The sequence below is a fragment of the Parasteatoda tepidariorum genome, chromosome 1, assembly GCF_043381705.1.
Source record: "Parasteatoda tepidariorum isolate YZ-2023 chromosome 1, CAS_Ptep_4.0, whole genome shotgun sequence".
Taxonomy (NCBI): Eukaryota; Metazoa; Arthropoda; class Arachnida; order Araneae; family Theridiidae; genus Parasteatoda; species Parasteatoda tepidariorum.
The window spans coordinates 30,352,410-30,369,970 of NC_092204.1; the positions used below are offsets into that span (position 1 = coordinate 30,352,410).

The 17,561-nt window shown below is 29.6% G+C and overlaps 1 protein-coding gene across 1 annotated transcript; it reads left to right on the forward strand.

The window, feature by feature from the left end:
* The first annotated feature begins 207 nt into the window (after window positions 1-207).
* On the forward strand, window positions 208-17,170 carry LOC107445361 (tryptase beta-2-like). The gene is made up of 7 exons (XM_016059739.3): window positions 208-343; window positions 2,283-2,352; window positions 4,216-4,295; window positions 5,560-5,666; window positions 7,776-8,056; window positions 10,764-10,894; window positions 16,861-17,170. Exons 1-7 carry the CDS (start codon window positions 299-301, stop codon window positions 17,131-17,133), a joined length of 987 nt encoding a protein of 328 aa, XP_015915225.3. The 5' UTR covers window positions 208-298; the 3' UTR covers window positions 17,134-17,170.
* Window positions 17,171-17,561: the final 391 nt, after the last annotated feature.

Genomic DNA, 17,561 nt, shown 5'->3' on the forward strand with positions numbered 1-17,561 from the left:
GTGATTTTGAATGAAAAAGAGTTTTTGAAGTTATTTATGAGTTTTTTAAGCGAATACCGAAGCTTCACTTAAAATTAATATCAAATGTAAATCAACAATGCCAACAGAAATAGTTCCAAGAAATTTATAAAAACAATGAAAAAAATTGGGGCTGAGGACTTTTAACGAGAGTATATTGCAGAGGATAATATGTCTTTTCACGGAAATTGTATTTTGGAATAGGAGAATCGAATTAAATAACAAAACAATTTATAAAATATTTTATTCGAAAGCTTCATGCCATAAAAACTATTTAAACATGTTAGTTTTACGTATTTCCTTGTTATTAACAATATTTTTATGTGTGAGTAAAATTTTGTTTTCCTTTCTTGTATATATATTAATTTTTAAGATATTAGATATTAAGATAAACAGTGTACACAAACAGACGAACTATGGCTTCTTTCTAAAGATTGTTGATCGTTTTAAAATTGGAGCTGAACTTTATCCTCTAAATATTAAAAAAAAAAGAAAAAAAAAAACATTAATTCTTAATTTTCTTTTCTTTTAGATTCTTGTAAATTATTATTTAGCTTTCAAAACAAAATTAAATTTGCTTTTAGTTTTAAAAAAATGTCGTAGATTTTTCTGAATTGAAAACGTATGCCTACATTAATTTAAATATTTTAGTTTTTTCATGATTATTTTAAACATCAAACTGTTCATTCTCATTTCTTTTCTAGGAAATACAATTTCTTTTCTAGGATATTTGCTGTTTTACGACATAAAACTTATCAAACTATTAAATAAAATTAATATTTTGATCTATTTCCCATTTCTTAGAATTGAATCCTCATTGCAGTTAAAGTAAAACAGATATATAAGTTTTTCTTTCTGAGTTCTGTATAGAAGACTTATTGTATTCGGAAATCCATTCAAGCATTTACTCTCCATCTCCCGCAAAAAAGGAAGAAAAAAACTGATTAGATACTATTTTTCTTTAATCACTCATACATTGTGTTTATTTTTCAAAAAAGGTAATTTAGTTAAAACTGGTCATCTATCCAGAGCTCGCAGAATTTAAATTTTTCATATAAATATTCGTTTTATAGACCCAAAATGTCCAACTGACCTGCTATTAAATTACTAGCTGCTTCCGATTTAATTTTTATCTTTTACGTGGCTTTCACATCTCTTGACCAATGTGGGTAATCTCAGATATCTTGACCAGTATGGGTATCAAGGTTAAATTGTTATTGAAATATTCAGTGTATAATGTGCTAACATATTAAACAAAACAACTATGATATTTGGCCCATTTGCGCTATTACTGGATAATAAAACAATTTTAGTAACTTTTCCTTATCGTTGCGTTAACAAGTAAAACATTTTATTTCGAGAGAATTAATTTTTTTCGCCAAAATAAAGCATACTTAAACTGATAAAAATTTCTTTAAGTTTATAGGATACACAGATTTAAAACAGTAAATAATACACTTTATTGCAAGAAATAAAGTTTAAAAAATTTTGTTTAATGACTCTGTTAATGAACTAAACGATAGCACAATCAAGTAAATAAGTTTCTACGTTAGAAAGTTAAAAACAGTCCTCACATTCATATGGCACGTTCATTTGTAATTTGTAATTTAAATCGAATTTCGATTGCAAATCAGTTTTATTTACCTTGTTGAGCCGAGACGAAATTTTGTTTGCCTTGCTCTTAAATTAATCTGCGCTTGATGGATATAGGATTCAAATAAGAATACTCAAACATATAATTTATGTTTAATGTATTTAAGTTTATGTTTGATGTTTGTTGCATTAAGTTTGATGTATTTAACCGTTGTAGGTGCCCAACTTCTCGCTATTAAAAATTTGAATTATTTTTATACATTTTTTGATATTTAATTTTAAGCAAAATAATAAACATATAGAAAAGTAAAGACATGTCTTGAAAATAGATGCAATAGAAAATAAATATTTATTATTAATATTTGACAACAGAAAGTTTTATTATTAGAGTTTAATAAGTTGAACGTATTGAATTTGTAATGCCGCTTGGACGAATAAGAAAACTCAAATTATGTAATGGTTATATTTATGTTTAAAATTACTTTTGATAGTTAAAATAGTATTTCTTATATTTTCGACAACGTCTGTAAGATTACACATTTGTTTTCATATCGCTTGTTTACTTCATTTAAACTATAAACTCAACTAGTGTATTGCATTTTTCTCATTACTCAACTTGCTTCGATTTTTCGTAACATTTTGTAACGATGCTTTTTATTTTACTTTTTCAGGTTAAAGGAAAAGTACATCCTATCAAACATCACAAGGCTGGTCATCATCACCGTCATTTCAATAAATGTCGTGAGTTTAAAATTTTTTTTTATTAGATTCAATATTATTAATAAACTACAGCCATATAAATACAGTTACTTGTGTAAATACTCAGTTGATTGTTGATTGTGTTAAGACTCATTTGTTTAATAGAGCCTGTTGGTGTTTTCACCTCGTTATTTAAAGTCCATACAAACACGTTTTTATAGAGCATAATCACAAAAAAAATCACTAATATATGGTGCTTATATTCTCAGAACGGGATAAATATGCAGAGAGTCAGCGGGTCCTGGTAGGATAATGCTAAGTTCTTGAAATCTTCAAAGCTAGAAAAGAAAAATAATAAAAAAGAAAATAACATAAAAAAGACAAAAAAAAAGAAAAAGAAAAAGAAAAGAAATGCAAGGAAAAGTGTAAGAAATTTGAAGGAAAAAAATACCAACTCTTTCCGTTACTTGTGTACATGTGAGCAATATAATTTTAATACCTTAATACTTTTATGTGTAAATGAGACTCAAGTTTTGTGAATTTTAAATTACAGGTTTTCGAATAATGCATTTTCTATATTTAAAATTTTTTGCGTATTGCAAAGTGATTTTTACACATTGCATATGTTGGCATTGTAATAAATAACTAATAATTGTTTTAGGTAACATGTAATTGTTTTTTTATTTTCATAAAATGTTATAAATAGTTTTTTTGCTTCCATTAAGAGAAAAGAAAATAATGAATAGAAAACAAGTAAAAATCTAATAGGCCATGGGCAAGTAAAAATTTGATGAACCATGTGGTTTTCACTTATTTCACTGAATGAAAAATCAAAAGGCGAAGTGATTTTACGTTGCGAATCAAAAGGTGAAGGTATAATTTTCAATTATAACTTCACACTAACGAAAATAACTTGTTGCAAGATATTTTGCCAATGGATTTTGTCTTATTCTCGAATCCAAAGACATTTTCGATTGGAAAAGAGATATGTGAAAAAAATGTGATTTCTTTGCTCATATATTAATAATTTGTGGAATGTAACGTCTGAATGTAAAGTTGGAAATATCTGTAAATGTTCCTGCCTACTTCGAAATAGTTTTAAAATTATGGGCCGTTTGGGGTGGGCACTGTATTTCTTTCCCTAAGAAAAGCTAATTTTTAAAGCTGACTATAGAAAATATATGTTTGCCGTAAAATGTTGTCTTAAGTTTAATAAAGTTTTCATTTTTCAGAGGATATAAAAAATTATGCTTCCAAGTCATGCGCAATCTACAAAATATTTTTATAAAAAATAACTACAAACGCTTTTAAATATGTTATATTTTACTTTAAAAGAATGAAGCAAAAACCCAGATTCTTAAAGAATAAAATTAAATCAGAAATATCCCTGAATGTGAAAAACAAAATTTTTTTCAACAAACGTTGTCAAGTGCTTTTTTGTTATCGTTTTCTAAGTTTAAACATGTTTTCAAAAATAAGTTTGATTTCGAACAAACTATGATTGAACATTGTGTTACGAGCAAATAGCAAAGATTTATTCTCAGTTTTATTAAAAATACAAATTTCCATTTTATTTTATAGAAATAAAAAATTATCCTTTTGCTTGGTCGTAAAAAATAATTTCTCTATTTAAATTACGTGTTTTTTAAATGCCTGATAAACAGCTCTAGTTTATGATTTATTACCGCTCGTTTGGCAAAATTCTAACATTCGTTTCTAAAATTTCCACCCAAAATAATGTACATTAAAATGTATACATTAAAACCAAACAGAAGTTGACAAAATGTTTGTCCCATTTCAACTCTTAACCTCAAAGTTTTTTCTATTATTGTGAGAGTCTCTTTTATCTCTTGTTTACAGTGCAAAAGTTACGAAATTAATTCTTTTTTAACTTAAATTTTACAGCATGTGGTGTATCTGATTTTGCTGAAGAGCGCATTATTAATGGAAAAACAGTTAAAGATTACAGAAAATATCCTTGGATTGTAAGCATTTCTTTTTTAATGTTTGAAGAAATCTTATAAGCTTAACAATTCTGTTTGTTTATGAGTTTTGCTTATAAGTTTTCTTATATTAATTTATTTGTCGATTGAATTAAATTTTTTTTGTGAATAGTACATATGAAGGGAATAGGATTTTATTTTTGTTCAATTTTTAAAGGAAGCTTAAAATGTTAAAGTAAGTTAAGGTAACTAAAATAGACAAAACTGGAGGGAAATTGTATCTCAATATTTGATAGAAAGATTTTGCGAAGTATACTTAGTGGTGTAAATAAAAACAATAACTGGAAAAGGAGATTTAACTTTGAACTGTACAAGATTTATAAACAACCCAATATTATTAAACACATAAAAATAAATTGAATGAATTAGATGGCCCAAGTGATTCGAATGAATGATGGCAATACAATAAGGATATTTTACATGAGCAATGTGGTTGGTTTGAGGTGGATGCAGAATTTGTATCGATCAGCCATCGCTTTTATTTGAACCTTTTTCACCTCGTATGGAGGCGAACGCTTTATATCTTGTGCCACAAACACTCAAGGATGTTCTTTTAAATAAATTCTTTCCCCAAGTAAGAAAAAAAATAATACAATTTGAATGCTGAATACGAAGCAAAGCTCTAAATTATGCAGAGTGATTCAGCATAACAATTACAAACTCAATTCTTATCCAAATCCAACTATAAACCAATTATGGTGTGCCCTATCACTCCTTCAAAATGCAAAAACTGTGTTGAATCTCTTTGTATTCACTAGTAAAAAAGAATTGCCTGGAATCAGATAAATTTTTAAAAAAAAATCTAAGCTATTTATTAGTTCATCTTAAGCTTAAAAGTAAATTCACCGACATTTTTTTCTCTTGGGTGGATACGATTAAAATCAATGAATAGTTCTCAACTTTTGCAAGCTTAAGCAATGCAGGGCCGATTCCCGTAGTGAAAAAAATCTAGCCCACAATTTTTTTCACATTTAAAGTCATGCGGTTTTTCTACGTCTTTAAATTATGTACCATTTTCATAATCAGCATGTATAATGTAGGGCACAAAGATGAACCAAATTTTACAATAATGAATTTGTGTGACAAATTTTTAAGTTATATCAAATTATTTGCTAAATATCATTATTTTATCTGATCACTGAGCCTTCAGTAAAATATTAAAAATATATTCATTCAACTCAAAAAACAATGAATTTCTTTGTTGCCTTTAGAAACATGATTAAAAAATAAGGAATTTGCTTTTTAGGTCTGTATAATCCATGATAAATCAATGGCACCATGGGGTACATGCGGTGGAGCTTTAATTTCCCCAACATTTGTCTTAACGGCAGCGCATTGTTTTCGCAGATACCTGTAAGTAGTAAGAATTCCATGTACTAAATAAATCCTAATGGTTATCATCCCTTTGACGCAGAAATTTCATTGATCATATTTTTCATATTTTTTTGAAATTAATTTTATTTATTTAGGTCCAAATAAGTTGTATTTAAAATTTTAATAATTTTATTTATGAAATACAGCCTGGAATACAGGATTCTTTTTCTGCGTTAAAAGTAAAATCTTACGAAGACGGCTCACATCCAAACAATAATTTCTCCAATTTGCACATATTTGCAGTTATTCAGAGCTAAGAGAAACAGTAATTCATCATTGAAATTTTCTTAGTTTGCATAATCATTTTTAGCGAAATTTTTGAATACGAAAGAAAATAAATAAATTTTCTACTATTTTCTGAGAGTATCATATGTTAGTACAAATATAATTTCGATAAATTAGCAAATAACTTTTAGCAGCAATTAGAATTTGTTTTGCAATCAAATAATAACAATATATATTTTCGCTTGTAATTAGAGCGACAGAAAAAATAAATAAGCGGGAAACCGGTGTCCCATCTGCGTCAAAGGATTGAAACCTTAATTAATAACTATGTGTAATTAAATTAATTATTGAGTTACGTCATTTCATACTACGAAATCAGTCTGAAAAAATATAATTTCCCTTAATAAGTATAAAATTGTTTGGCAGATTTTGAAACTTGACTCCTTAAAAAATACGAGGAGAACAATCGGGAAAATATAGTCTTAATAGATATGTTTGGTGAACGATCCCAATATTTGATCCAGAAGTTCCCCTGTCTTCTGGATTGGATTGAAATTTACAAGTCTACGGAGTAGCTGAAACCTGATATTGGTTAGGCTGTTCAACGGCAGTTATAAAATGCTAGGGCTCCTTAATGTTAATTTCTCTTTGTGAGAAATTCCCTTATCAAAGAAACCTTAAAGATAGTTTAATACTTTTAGAACAAAGATATAAAATTCGTTTCTCTAAAGACAGTTCCAAGAAAGAAATATGATTTTAAATTATTTAATTTCCTATAGAAGTTTGTTGATTATGAAGTTAAAAAATGTTCAAATCATTTAAGGATATGTAATTCTAATTAACGGCATTCGATTGAATAGTTCGTTAAAAATAAATATTTACAATTTAATTTTTTCTGAAAACATTCCTTTCTCTGAAAATTATTTGACTATTTTCACTCAAATTTCTCTGTAATGAATCTTCTTGAAATGAATCTTTCAATCTATCCAATTAATATTTTATTTCCGAGCACAAAGAATATCGTTAGTGCAAAGTCATTTTAAAATGCTAATAGCAATGCTATTTATTAATTTTTTTTAAAGAAAAGTTCTTTTAGTATTATAGTATTAGATCTTGGAGCAAGGGACAGTGAATTGTCATGTTTTGTGAGAATCACCCTTATATCTGTTTTTTTGTTGTTGTTGAGAAGGAATTGGTAGGTTGCCGAAAATGGAATTTCCAACAGAACCATGCTTCTATTTACGTTACAAAATCTTTTCGAGTGAGTAAGCAGAGTTAGTAAGTAAGAACATTGGGGTACAGGGGTGCAAGTCAGGAATGTCCTGTCTTTTTACGCGACCTATATCCCCCAAAAAACTTAGGAGCTATCCTCAGAAGGATTGTACGGCAGAAGGATACGGCAAAAATTGTCAGTTTCAGAATTGATGGCAGTTGTTCTTTTAACCTTGCACAATATTAACGATAAAGTCTTCTGGTTGTAGTAAATTTTACGCAGCATCATATATTCCAAATCGTATTTAAACATAAGGAAAATATAAACTGCAATCAGAGGGTGCTTTTTATTTCGGCGGGAAAATCTTTTTCCTCCTTTTTTTTACACATTCGATGTCTTTTCCTGTCCAAATAGAACAGAAAGTGAGTTACACCCAGAAAATATGTGTTTAGTTGTAAATGTTTTTAATATATATGTTTGGTTCTCATGGGGTTTCTTTGCGCCAAGTTATGGAAGAAAATCTAGGTGGCTTTATTTAAATAAGACACATTGTATATTGCGCGACACACATTCATTTCAAAGTTTCGTTGTGTTAATACGTTAGCTTATAATACCAATGAATGAATAAATATGTATTTCTTTTATACTAGGAAAAAACCTACACCTTTTCACCTAAAAGTGAAAAACCTACGAATTGGATTGTTAGGCAAAGATAAATATCGACCTGCTAAAACAGTACTAGTCAAACAGGTCATAATTCATCCTGAATATAGTTTAAGTAAGAAGGGTAATGATGTAGCCCTTTTAGAACTACAGGATTCCATTCCTTGCACACTGTACAGCAAACCAATTTGTGTCAATCCACCTAAAAGCATTCTTACAGTGGGCAATATAGTGCACATTGCTGGCTTCGGTAGAACAGAAATGTTCAGTAAGTATAGTTGTCCAATTTTCCTTAAACCTATCTTTTAGACGTGAAATTTAACAACCGTTTTAACACCGATTTATATATTTTGAATTAATTATGATTATTTCTGCTTTGATTACTTCTCTTCTTATTGTTTCACAATGAGATTTTTCTAAATTTGTCATGAAAAAAATCACTGTAAAGACTTCAAGTGAAGTTTTCTTAAAACATAAACAGACCTTTTTTTAAAGTATTATATAAAACTCTTATAAATAAAAACAATTATAATTTTTTGTTTAGATATTACTAAGATTTCCCAGGAATTGAACGAAAAAAAAACGCTTTTAACTGTGATTGATTAGATAGCAATAACTATTTTATTTTAAAATTTAAAACATTTTTAATCAATTGTAATTGAATCATTAGTTCGCTTATAATAATTAGTTAAACATCTCTCACAAAGTACTGTGTCCAGAAGCAGCAGAGTGAAAAAGGCGATATATATTATATATATATATTCACTATCTACCAATAAGTATTTGGACACGTGTGATTGAAAAGAAAAACAAACTTTATTCATAATCAATAGTTGATAAAGCCTCTACGCTACATTTGCCTCAATTACAGCCTGAACCCTCCGGGCCATACTTTCCATAAGTTCTTGTGTAACGGCAAGTGGTAATTTCTTCCACTCGGCTTGGTGAAGACATTCACCGAGTTTGGATGGGTTGCACACCCCTTAATTCGATGATCCATCTCCTCCCAGAGGTTCTCGATAGGGCTTAGTTCTGGGCTCCGGGCGGCAGGCCAAAACTTTCGATTAACGCCATTGGCACCATACCAAGCCTTGGTGACCCTCGCAACAGGACAGCTGGCAATGTCGTTCTGGAAGTAACAGGGGTCCACCCCGTAAAACTGCCACAACGTAGGAAGCACGTTGTCATCTAAAATAGCGCAGTAGGCATCTTGCATGGGACTAATGCCGATCTTGTGCCCTACACGATATATACCGGTGGAGGACGTGACGTATCTCAGGACCGCAGATATAGTCATTTGCATAGGTGTCCAAATACTTATTGGTAGATAGCAGAGTTGGCCGTCGATTAAAGTAGTCGATTACAACTGTAATTGAGTACAGATAATTACAGCTATGTAGTCAATTACTTGTAATCATGATTACAAGTAATCGCGATTGCAAGTAATCAAAAGTTTTGATTACATCAGAGTAGAGTGAAAATGTAATCGATTACATTTTTCAATTACAGTAATCAATTACTTGTAATCGTGATTACAAATTTTGATTACAACTGTAATCATGATTACATAACCAATTACTGTAATCAATTACTTGTAATCACGATTACTTGTAATCGTGATCACAAGTAATCATAATATATGATTAAATGTAATTTGATTACATGCAATTATGATTACATGTAATTTAAAAACACGATTACAATACTATTGTTATACGATTACAATACTATTGTATTGTTATAAATGATTATATTTTACTGTAGATAGTATAATGTATCTTATAATGATACATTTTGTACGTATTTGTATACGTACAAATGAATGTAACTAAAATGTATGTACATATGATTTTATCTAGTGCATATGTACAGACATTTTAGTTACACACACATGTACATATACTTATATTGTAAGTATAAAATATATGTGCGTATGTATATAGCTAATATTTACGTATGTATGTGCAAACAATGCAGACATGTACATTCATACACAATGAATATATGCATTTTATGCAAATATTTGTGCACGTAAAATGTTTATCCATGTTCATGTACACATATATATACAAGTACTTGTTGTTTGCACAAACATACATGCATACATTGTCTGTACAATGTATGTCCCATGCATGCATGTACAATTTATTTATGAACAGTATAATATATGGATACATGTACAATATAGGTATATATGTAGTATGCACAATATATGTATGTATACATGTACATGATATGCACATCCTACGTATGGATGTACACATACGCAATATGTTTATGCTCAATGTATGTATCCAAATATGCATAATACATTTGTGTACGTACATTGGGCGTATTTATATTTTGCATATATTCATACATACATTCAGCATGCATATATTGTACATATGTACTTACATACATTCGACATGCATAACGTATGTACATACACACATTTAAGATGCATATATTGTACAGATGTATATACATATGGTGAACAGATGTACATTCATATAATGTACATATGATGTAAGGAGCATATAATGTTCATATAATGTACATATGCGTGTACATATGCTGTACATATGTGCATAAATATATTGGACATAATTCTTTCGCACAAATTTTGCATGTGTACATGCAAGCTATCCCAATCTATGCATATGTGCAATGTATTTATGTCCGATGAATGTATCCGCACATGTACAATGCACGTTTGTTCCATGTATGCATATCCATATGTACTACATATGCATGTACAATGCATGGATGTCTGTACATGCATTGTAGATATGGACATACATTACACGCATGCATATGTACATTACATTTATGTCTAAATATGTAAGTAATTGATTACTGTAATAAAAAAATGTAATCGATTACATTTTTGTTCAACTCAGGTAGATAGTATATATATATATATATATATAGTATAAATCACCTAAAAAATTTAAAATTCTCTGTTATTTCGATTCTGTTTCTTCCTCTCTCAGAAAAACAACAAAAACTTCGTGAAGGTACTTCACGCATTGTTGATAGTAAGGAGTGTTCCTCTAAGTATCTCGGGTTCTTACCTTCAAGGGAACTTTGTTTAGTGACAGATAAACGTACAAGAGTTTGCAAAGTACGTATCTTTTATTTATTTCTATATATATAAAACTCTGCTAGGTAAGCCTCTAAAAATGCACTAATAGGAAGCCTATCATTCCTGCGCCAATTTCAGCAGTTGAACCAGATGTCTGCGTGTTGGCCGTCTAGATAAATGGCCGTCTAAACTGTTCAGAATGACAGCTTATCTTATTAAATTTTAAATCCTATTTCGAAGCAGTTGAAAAGTATGGATTTATCATTGTTTACTTGTCAATAAATTTTTCTTGTATATTAAGAGTTATTATTTTGAAAACCAGACGAAAATCTGAAATTCTGATTTTCGTTTCTAATACTGAAGCAAATAAGAAAAAATGAATACCGTGCAAGTTTAAGTTTCTAAAAGATTTTCTCACCCCTGTAGAAAATTTCAAAGTTCAAATTCATTTCTTAAAAAATTAAATATAAGAATGTTTTATGGTGTTTCTCTAAAGATAACAACAATACAGGAAAGTTACTTTTTGCTATATTATTAGCATATCGCTTTCCAGGTATGGTTAGGCACTCATTTCCATTTGGCTTTTTTTCTTTTCAGATTTCTCCACTGTCAAAGTTATTGAAAAACTCAGTTTTTTACGTTTCGCTGCCCATTTACGTTAAGCAAAAGCACACCAGAAAAATTCTTACTAAATTTCAAAGTAAAACGTTGTTTCGAGAACTAGGGGTCAATGAAAGGAGTTCTCAGAGTTAGTTTCAGTTTTTCAACTAGCAATTTTATTTAGAATTTTAATTATATTTTAATATAATCAATGTTCCATAATCTTTTTAATATTTCAGATGTCTTTATAAAAATAATAAAAGTAAAATACAGATTAAAGGTGGAAGATTAAGATGAAAGATTAAGATGAAAGATTAAGATGAAAGATTAAGATGAAAGATTAAAGATGAAAGATGAAAGATTAAGATTAAGATTACAGATTAAGATTATAGATTAAGATTATAGATTAAGATTATAGATTAAGATTAAAGATTAAGATTAAAGATTAATATTAAAGATTAAGATTAAAGATTAAGATTAAAGATTAAGATTAAAGATTAAGATTAAAGATCAAAGGTAAAGATAAGATTAAAATCAACGTAATGATAAAACAGAAAATAGAATTTCATTTTCTCATATTAAATTATTTTCAAAATAAATTATTTTATTGGTTCAGGTGCTGATAATTGTGTTCCACCGAAAATTATTTGATCATTTACGGTTCCTCAGGGAAAAAAAAGGGAAGCCCTGCTCTATTTCATAATTGCTGTTATACATATTTTTTAAAAAAGATTTTAATTTCTGGAATTTTAATTTTTGTAAGATAATAGTGCGTTAAACATGTTTTACGTTATTATTGTTGCTTAAACACATTACAAGGATTAAATAGTAGTGATTTTTCAGAATGTACTTATACATTTGAAATTGTAGTTAAAGAACAACAAATAAAAAATACTTTTCACAATCAAAAGAAATAATAAAGTAAAATAAACATTCAAGAACAATTTAATAAGAACATTTACAGAAAAAATAACGCTCATACATTATTACAAACTTGAACTTACTTATTCATAAAACCCTTTGTATATTCGCGTTATATCGAATAATAAAGCGAAATTTTTCTATACATTTAGGTAATAATTTCGGTTGATACGAAGGACTTATTAATTTTTTTTAAAAATCGAAATAAATTTTTTTTCATTATATTTTCAATTATATAAAAAAATGAATCATACAAAATTAAATAAACCTTTCTAATAATGATTCGATTCCTTGGATGGCTTTTGAAAATAAAGGTTTATTTTAAATTGACTAAAATTATTCAGTCACAGAGATTACAAAATATTGTCAGCGGTAAACAGGTTGAAAGTTCCTTTGAAGTCGGGCTTGCTGCTCGAGTCGGTTAATTTTCATCAAATCGAACAAAACAATGACTAAATCGGGGTTAATTTCACATAGAATTCGCTTCATGAAAACGAATGTTTTTCCTGATTTTTGACATCAGAATTTTTTTTTACCTTTTTTCTCTGAGATGCGTCCAAAATAGAAAAATTGTTACATATTATATCAAACAGAAACTAATAACTTAAATGATTATAAGAAATTGAATGATTTTTTGATATTTCATTAATAATTTTATTTGTTTTTTTCTAATTTGATAATTTAACATATATACTAATGATACATCATTAATATTTTATTAGTCGATCAAAGGGTAAATTAAAAAAATCTTAATTAAATAAATGAAATAAAATATTTCTTAAAATGTATTATCAAGAATTAATCTAATAATAAAGAATAAAATATAATTAAGAATAAAATATAATTAAGAATAAATAGAAAATAGAATTTAAATGAAATTTAACATTTATTACAAACCTCAAGTTGATATGAACATAAAAATACTTATAACGAAAACTTTTTTGTTAAAAAGTATAGTGCAATTTAAATGCTACGCATCTTATAGAAATGTATCAGTACATTTTGAAAAATATTTATTTATATTGACAATATTTTATTTTACCTCAATACTTTATTCTATAGTTGAATTAGTCATAGGAGAAGCTATATTATTCGTTTAAAAAATATGTTTTCAGAAAGAGCATGCTGTTTTTTGATCACTCTAATCGATAGCTCAAAATGTATTTTTGGTACAACTCTACAACTACAACTCTGATTTTCTTATCAGTGCCATAAAACACTTTAATTATTCTCCCCATTAACCATTTATTAGCTGGTAAATTATCCTCAATAATTAAGACTAGACTACCGATTTTGACATTGTCCTTTTCGAATCTCCACTTGCCACGTTGCTGCAGTTCACTTAGGTAGCTTCGTTGCCACTTTCTCCAAATTAATTGTACTAATTTGGTTATTCTTTGCCACCTGGATAACCTATTTTCCTTTAAATTTGTCAAATCCGGTTCAATTATGGCGTTCATTGTTCTCCCTATCAGGAAATGCGCAGGAGTTAAAACTTCTAAGTCGGTTTCATCCGCGGATAGGGGAGTTATCGGTCTACTATTCAAAATGCTTTCAATTTGAGTGGCTATAGTATGCAATTCTATGTAAGTTAAAGAGGCATTACCTACAGCTCTTTTAAAATGGTATTTAAACGACTTAATTGCTGCCTCCCAGAGACCACCAAAGTTGGGGGCTCTAGGCGGGATAAAACTCCACTCTATGCTTTCAGCGGATAGATAGTTAGCCAATTTTTCATCAGGATTTTTGAATAAATTTAAACATTTTTTTAACTCCTTGTTAGCGCCAACGAAATTCGTCGCGTTGTCTGAAAACAGTTTGGCACATTTGCCTCTACGCGCGATGAATCTCTTCAACGTGGCAATTAGAGACTCGGATGTCAAATCAGAAACTATCTCTATATGCACTGCTTTAGATACAAAACATATGAATAAGCAAATATACACCTTTAGAGAAATTGCTTTTCTTTGATGTTTACATTTAATGAAAAACGGACCAGTTAGGTCAACACCAGAGCAATTGAATGCGAAATCTGGCACAACTCTTTCTCTAGGTAGATTTCCCATTATTTGCGTAGCAGCAATGGGTTTATTTTTAACACAAACAACACAATTATGAGTAATTCTTCTACATAGAGAACGGCCACACAAGGGCCAAAATTTTTCTCTTACACAGTTTAATAAACCATTTGGACCAATATGCAAATATTTAAGATGATATGTCGAAATAATAACAGAAGTTAAAGGACTATTTTTAGGGAGTATTGCAGGATGTTTTTTAAGAAAATTCAATTCAGTGTTACCTAATCGTCCTCCAACTCTTAAAACTTCATTTGAATCTAAAAGAGGGTTCAAATTTCTTATCTTACTCGTAGGAGACACCTTCCCGTGCAGTTTGAGACTCCGAATTTCTGATCCAAATTCCTCGTTCTGTATTACTCTCAACAGGAACTGCTCGGAGGCGTTGATCTCCTCATTGCTCAGAGGTCCTGAAGCTCCTTCAGTAGGATTTCTGCAATTCTTAGAAAACCTAAAAATATAACTTAATACACGCACTATAGTAAAATAATTATTACTCAAGCCAATTAGTTCATGCACAAAATTTTTGGATGTTAATGTAAAGGCTTTTAAGGGACCTTCAATGTCTAAGCTTGAAGGCTTTTTAAGTTCACTTTGGAAGACACTCAGTTCTTGCGACACAGGAAAGTTTTGGTTAGGATACTCATTGTCATAAAGGAAATTAGGGCCTTTCCACCATAAATTTGTCTCTAAAAGTTTCACAGGGTCCAATCCTCGGGATATCAAGTCCGCGGGATTCATCTCGGATGGCACATGATTCCATTGGGACTTTAGCGTCAGTTCTTGTATGAGTGCAATTCTATTTTTCACGAATGTCTTAAGACTCGTTGGCTCCTTTTGAATCCATGCTAGCACAATCATGGAATCAGACCAAAGGTAAACTTTGTCTGTTTGCAATTTTAATGCGGAAAGTATCTTTTTCATTAACTTGGACAACAAGACTGCAGCACAAAGTTCCAGTCTGGGGATACTTAGGGCTTTAAGTGGGGCAACTCTATATTTGCTAGCAACTAATTTCACATTTATGTCACCTGCAGAGTTGAAAGACTTACAATAAACGACCGCTCCATAACAACTCTCCGATGAATCAGCAAATCCATGAAATTCGATTGTTTTAGACTGTTCTATTGTAATGCACCTATCAACTTTAATGTTACTCACACCTTTCAATGTGGAAATAAATTCGCTCCACTCCTGAGATTCTGCAGCAGGAAGTGGATCACCCCAGTCAATGTTCAATTTCCACAATTTCTGCATAAATATTTTGGCCTTGGCTATTACAGGGCCGGCTATCCCTAGGGGGTCAAAAAGATTTGCCCTTGACGTCAATTTTGTCAGAAATGAAAAAGGTTTCGTCAGCTAATCTAACATTAACAGGGACCTTAACTGCTGCATTAAGAAATTTCGACGGCGTAAAATCAATTATTTTTTCAACTACTAAAAAGGTTAATTCCTTTTCAAAACTCTTATTTTTATTTGAAATCGAAGTCCTAACACACCTATTTATATTCATCGATGAATTATTCAAACAAGAAATTTGTGTGTTCATTTTTTCGTAAGGCAAATTAAGATTTTGTAAACAATTGCGATTAATCAAACATGATTGGGAGCCTGAATCTAGCAAGCACCTAACTTCCTACCATAAGGAATTTTTATTCTTAATAAAACACTTAGCCGTACTCAAAAGAACAGTTTTTGTGTTTTGCAGTGGACTGTAGTGCAGTGGGCTGGTTTGCAGTGGACTGTAGAACACTTTATTTTTAAGGACTCACGGACTACGTCCGCCATTCATGAAGTTCTCAAGGTATAAAAAGGTCTTTCTCAAAGGGGGTGGCGCGGCAGTCGCACATGCACGAACACATATTTTAATATGTAATATACAAATTTACGTTAAAAATAAAAGTAATCAAAAATGAAAGTTTAATAAAAATTACTAAATTATAAATACCTTTGAAGTGATTCATTTTAGCTGGCGACCACAAATACTATGGTGATGGAAACAATCGGGTAAAAATTACATATCAATAATTTATCCTTCGTGAAACGAATTTACTTTCTATAATATTTTCTAGCGTTTTCAGTCCAAATCTTGTATTGATGAAAAATGATATTTTAAAAATGATGCTTGTTTTCATTTTATGAATAAACTTTTATTTATTAATAATGTGCTCTTTTCCTAAAAAAGGGCCTTAGTCCTCAATTAATGAAATAGACGATAAACTTAGGAGTTAAAATGTAAGATCGAATATTATTTAATTGCATATAACATTACCTTTAATATTAGTAAACAAGTTTACGGAGTCTTGCGTTTTCAGTATTACATTGCATCGAATGTTAAATAATATCGTTTTCTTACCTGCTTAATGTTACTTTTTTCTTCTAATTTTCATACCTTTTATGTTTTAGGGGGATTCTGGAAATACGGTTTTCCTTCAACATAAACATACGTTTTATAGCGTGGGAGTGGTTAATTATGGTGATATTCTTTGCGAACTTAAGAATCCTTCTGTGTTCGTGAGAACCGATGCCTACTTTCACTTCATCAGAGAACACGTCAAAGACCTTCCAAACAGCCATAGGGATAACCTTCTATTATTGAGGTTGATGAGTAGAATCCTACTGGTTTTATTTCTTCGGAGGACAGAAATTATTCCCTGTTTATTGTGTCCCGAATTTTAGATTTTACTCGAGAATATTAAAATATGATTTAATTCTACTTTTAGTGCGTCTTTATTTTGTTCTTTACTAATCAGCAAAAAATAAAAAAATAAAATACAAAAAATATTATCAAATACTAGATCAATTGTCCAGTAACTCGAAATTTTCGTGATTACAGCTATTTCTATTGCATTTCTACAGCTGGTGTGGTGTTCTCAGTGAATTTGATAGTTTTCACCCTGTTGGAAAAATGTCATCAAATTGATGATTTTCATTTAAAAAAGTTTAGTAACTTTATAATAATTATTAATTTTATGAATTTATGAAAATTATATTAATGCTGAAATTTAAATACCTTAATATTCATTAAATAATAGGTAATTACAAATAAGTAGAAATAATAAGTAAAGTAACTTCAGATTTATCCCTTCTTAATCAATGAGATGGGT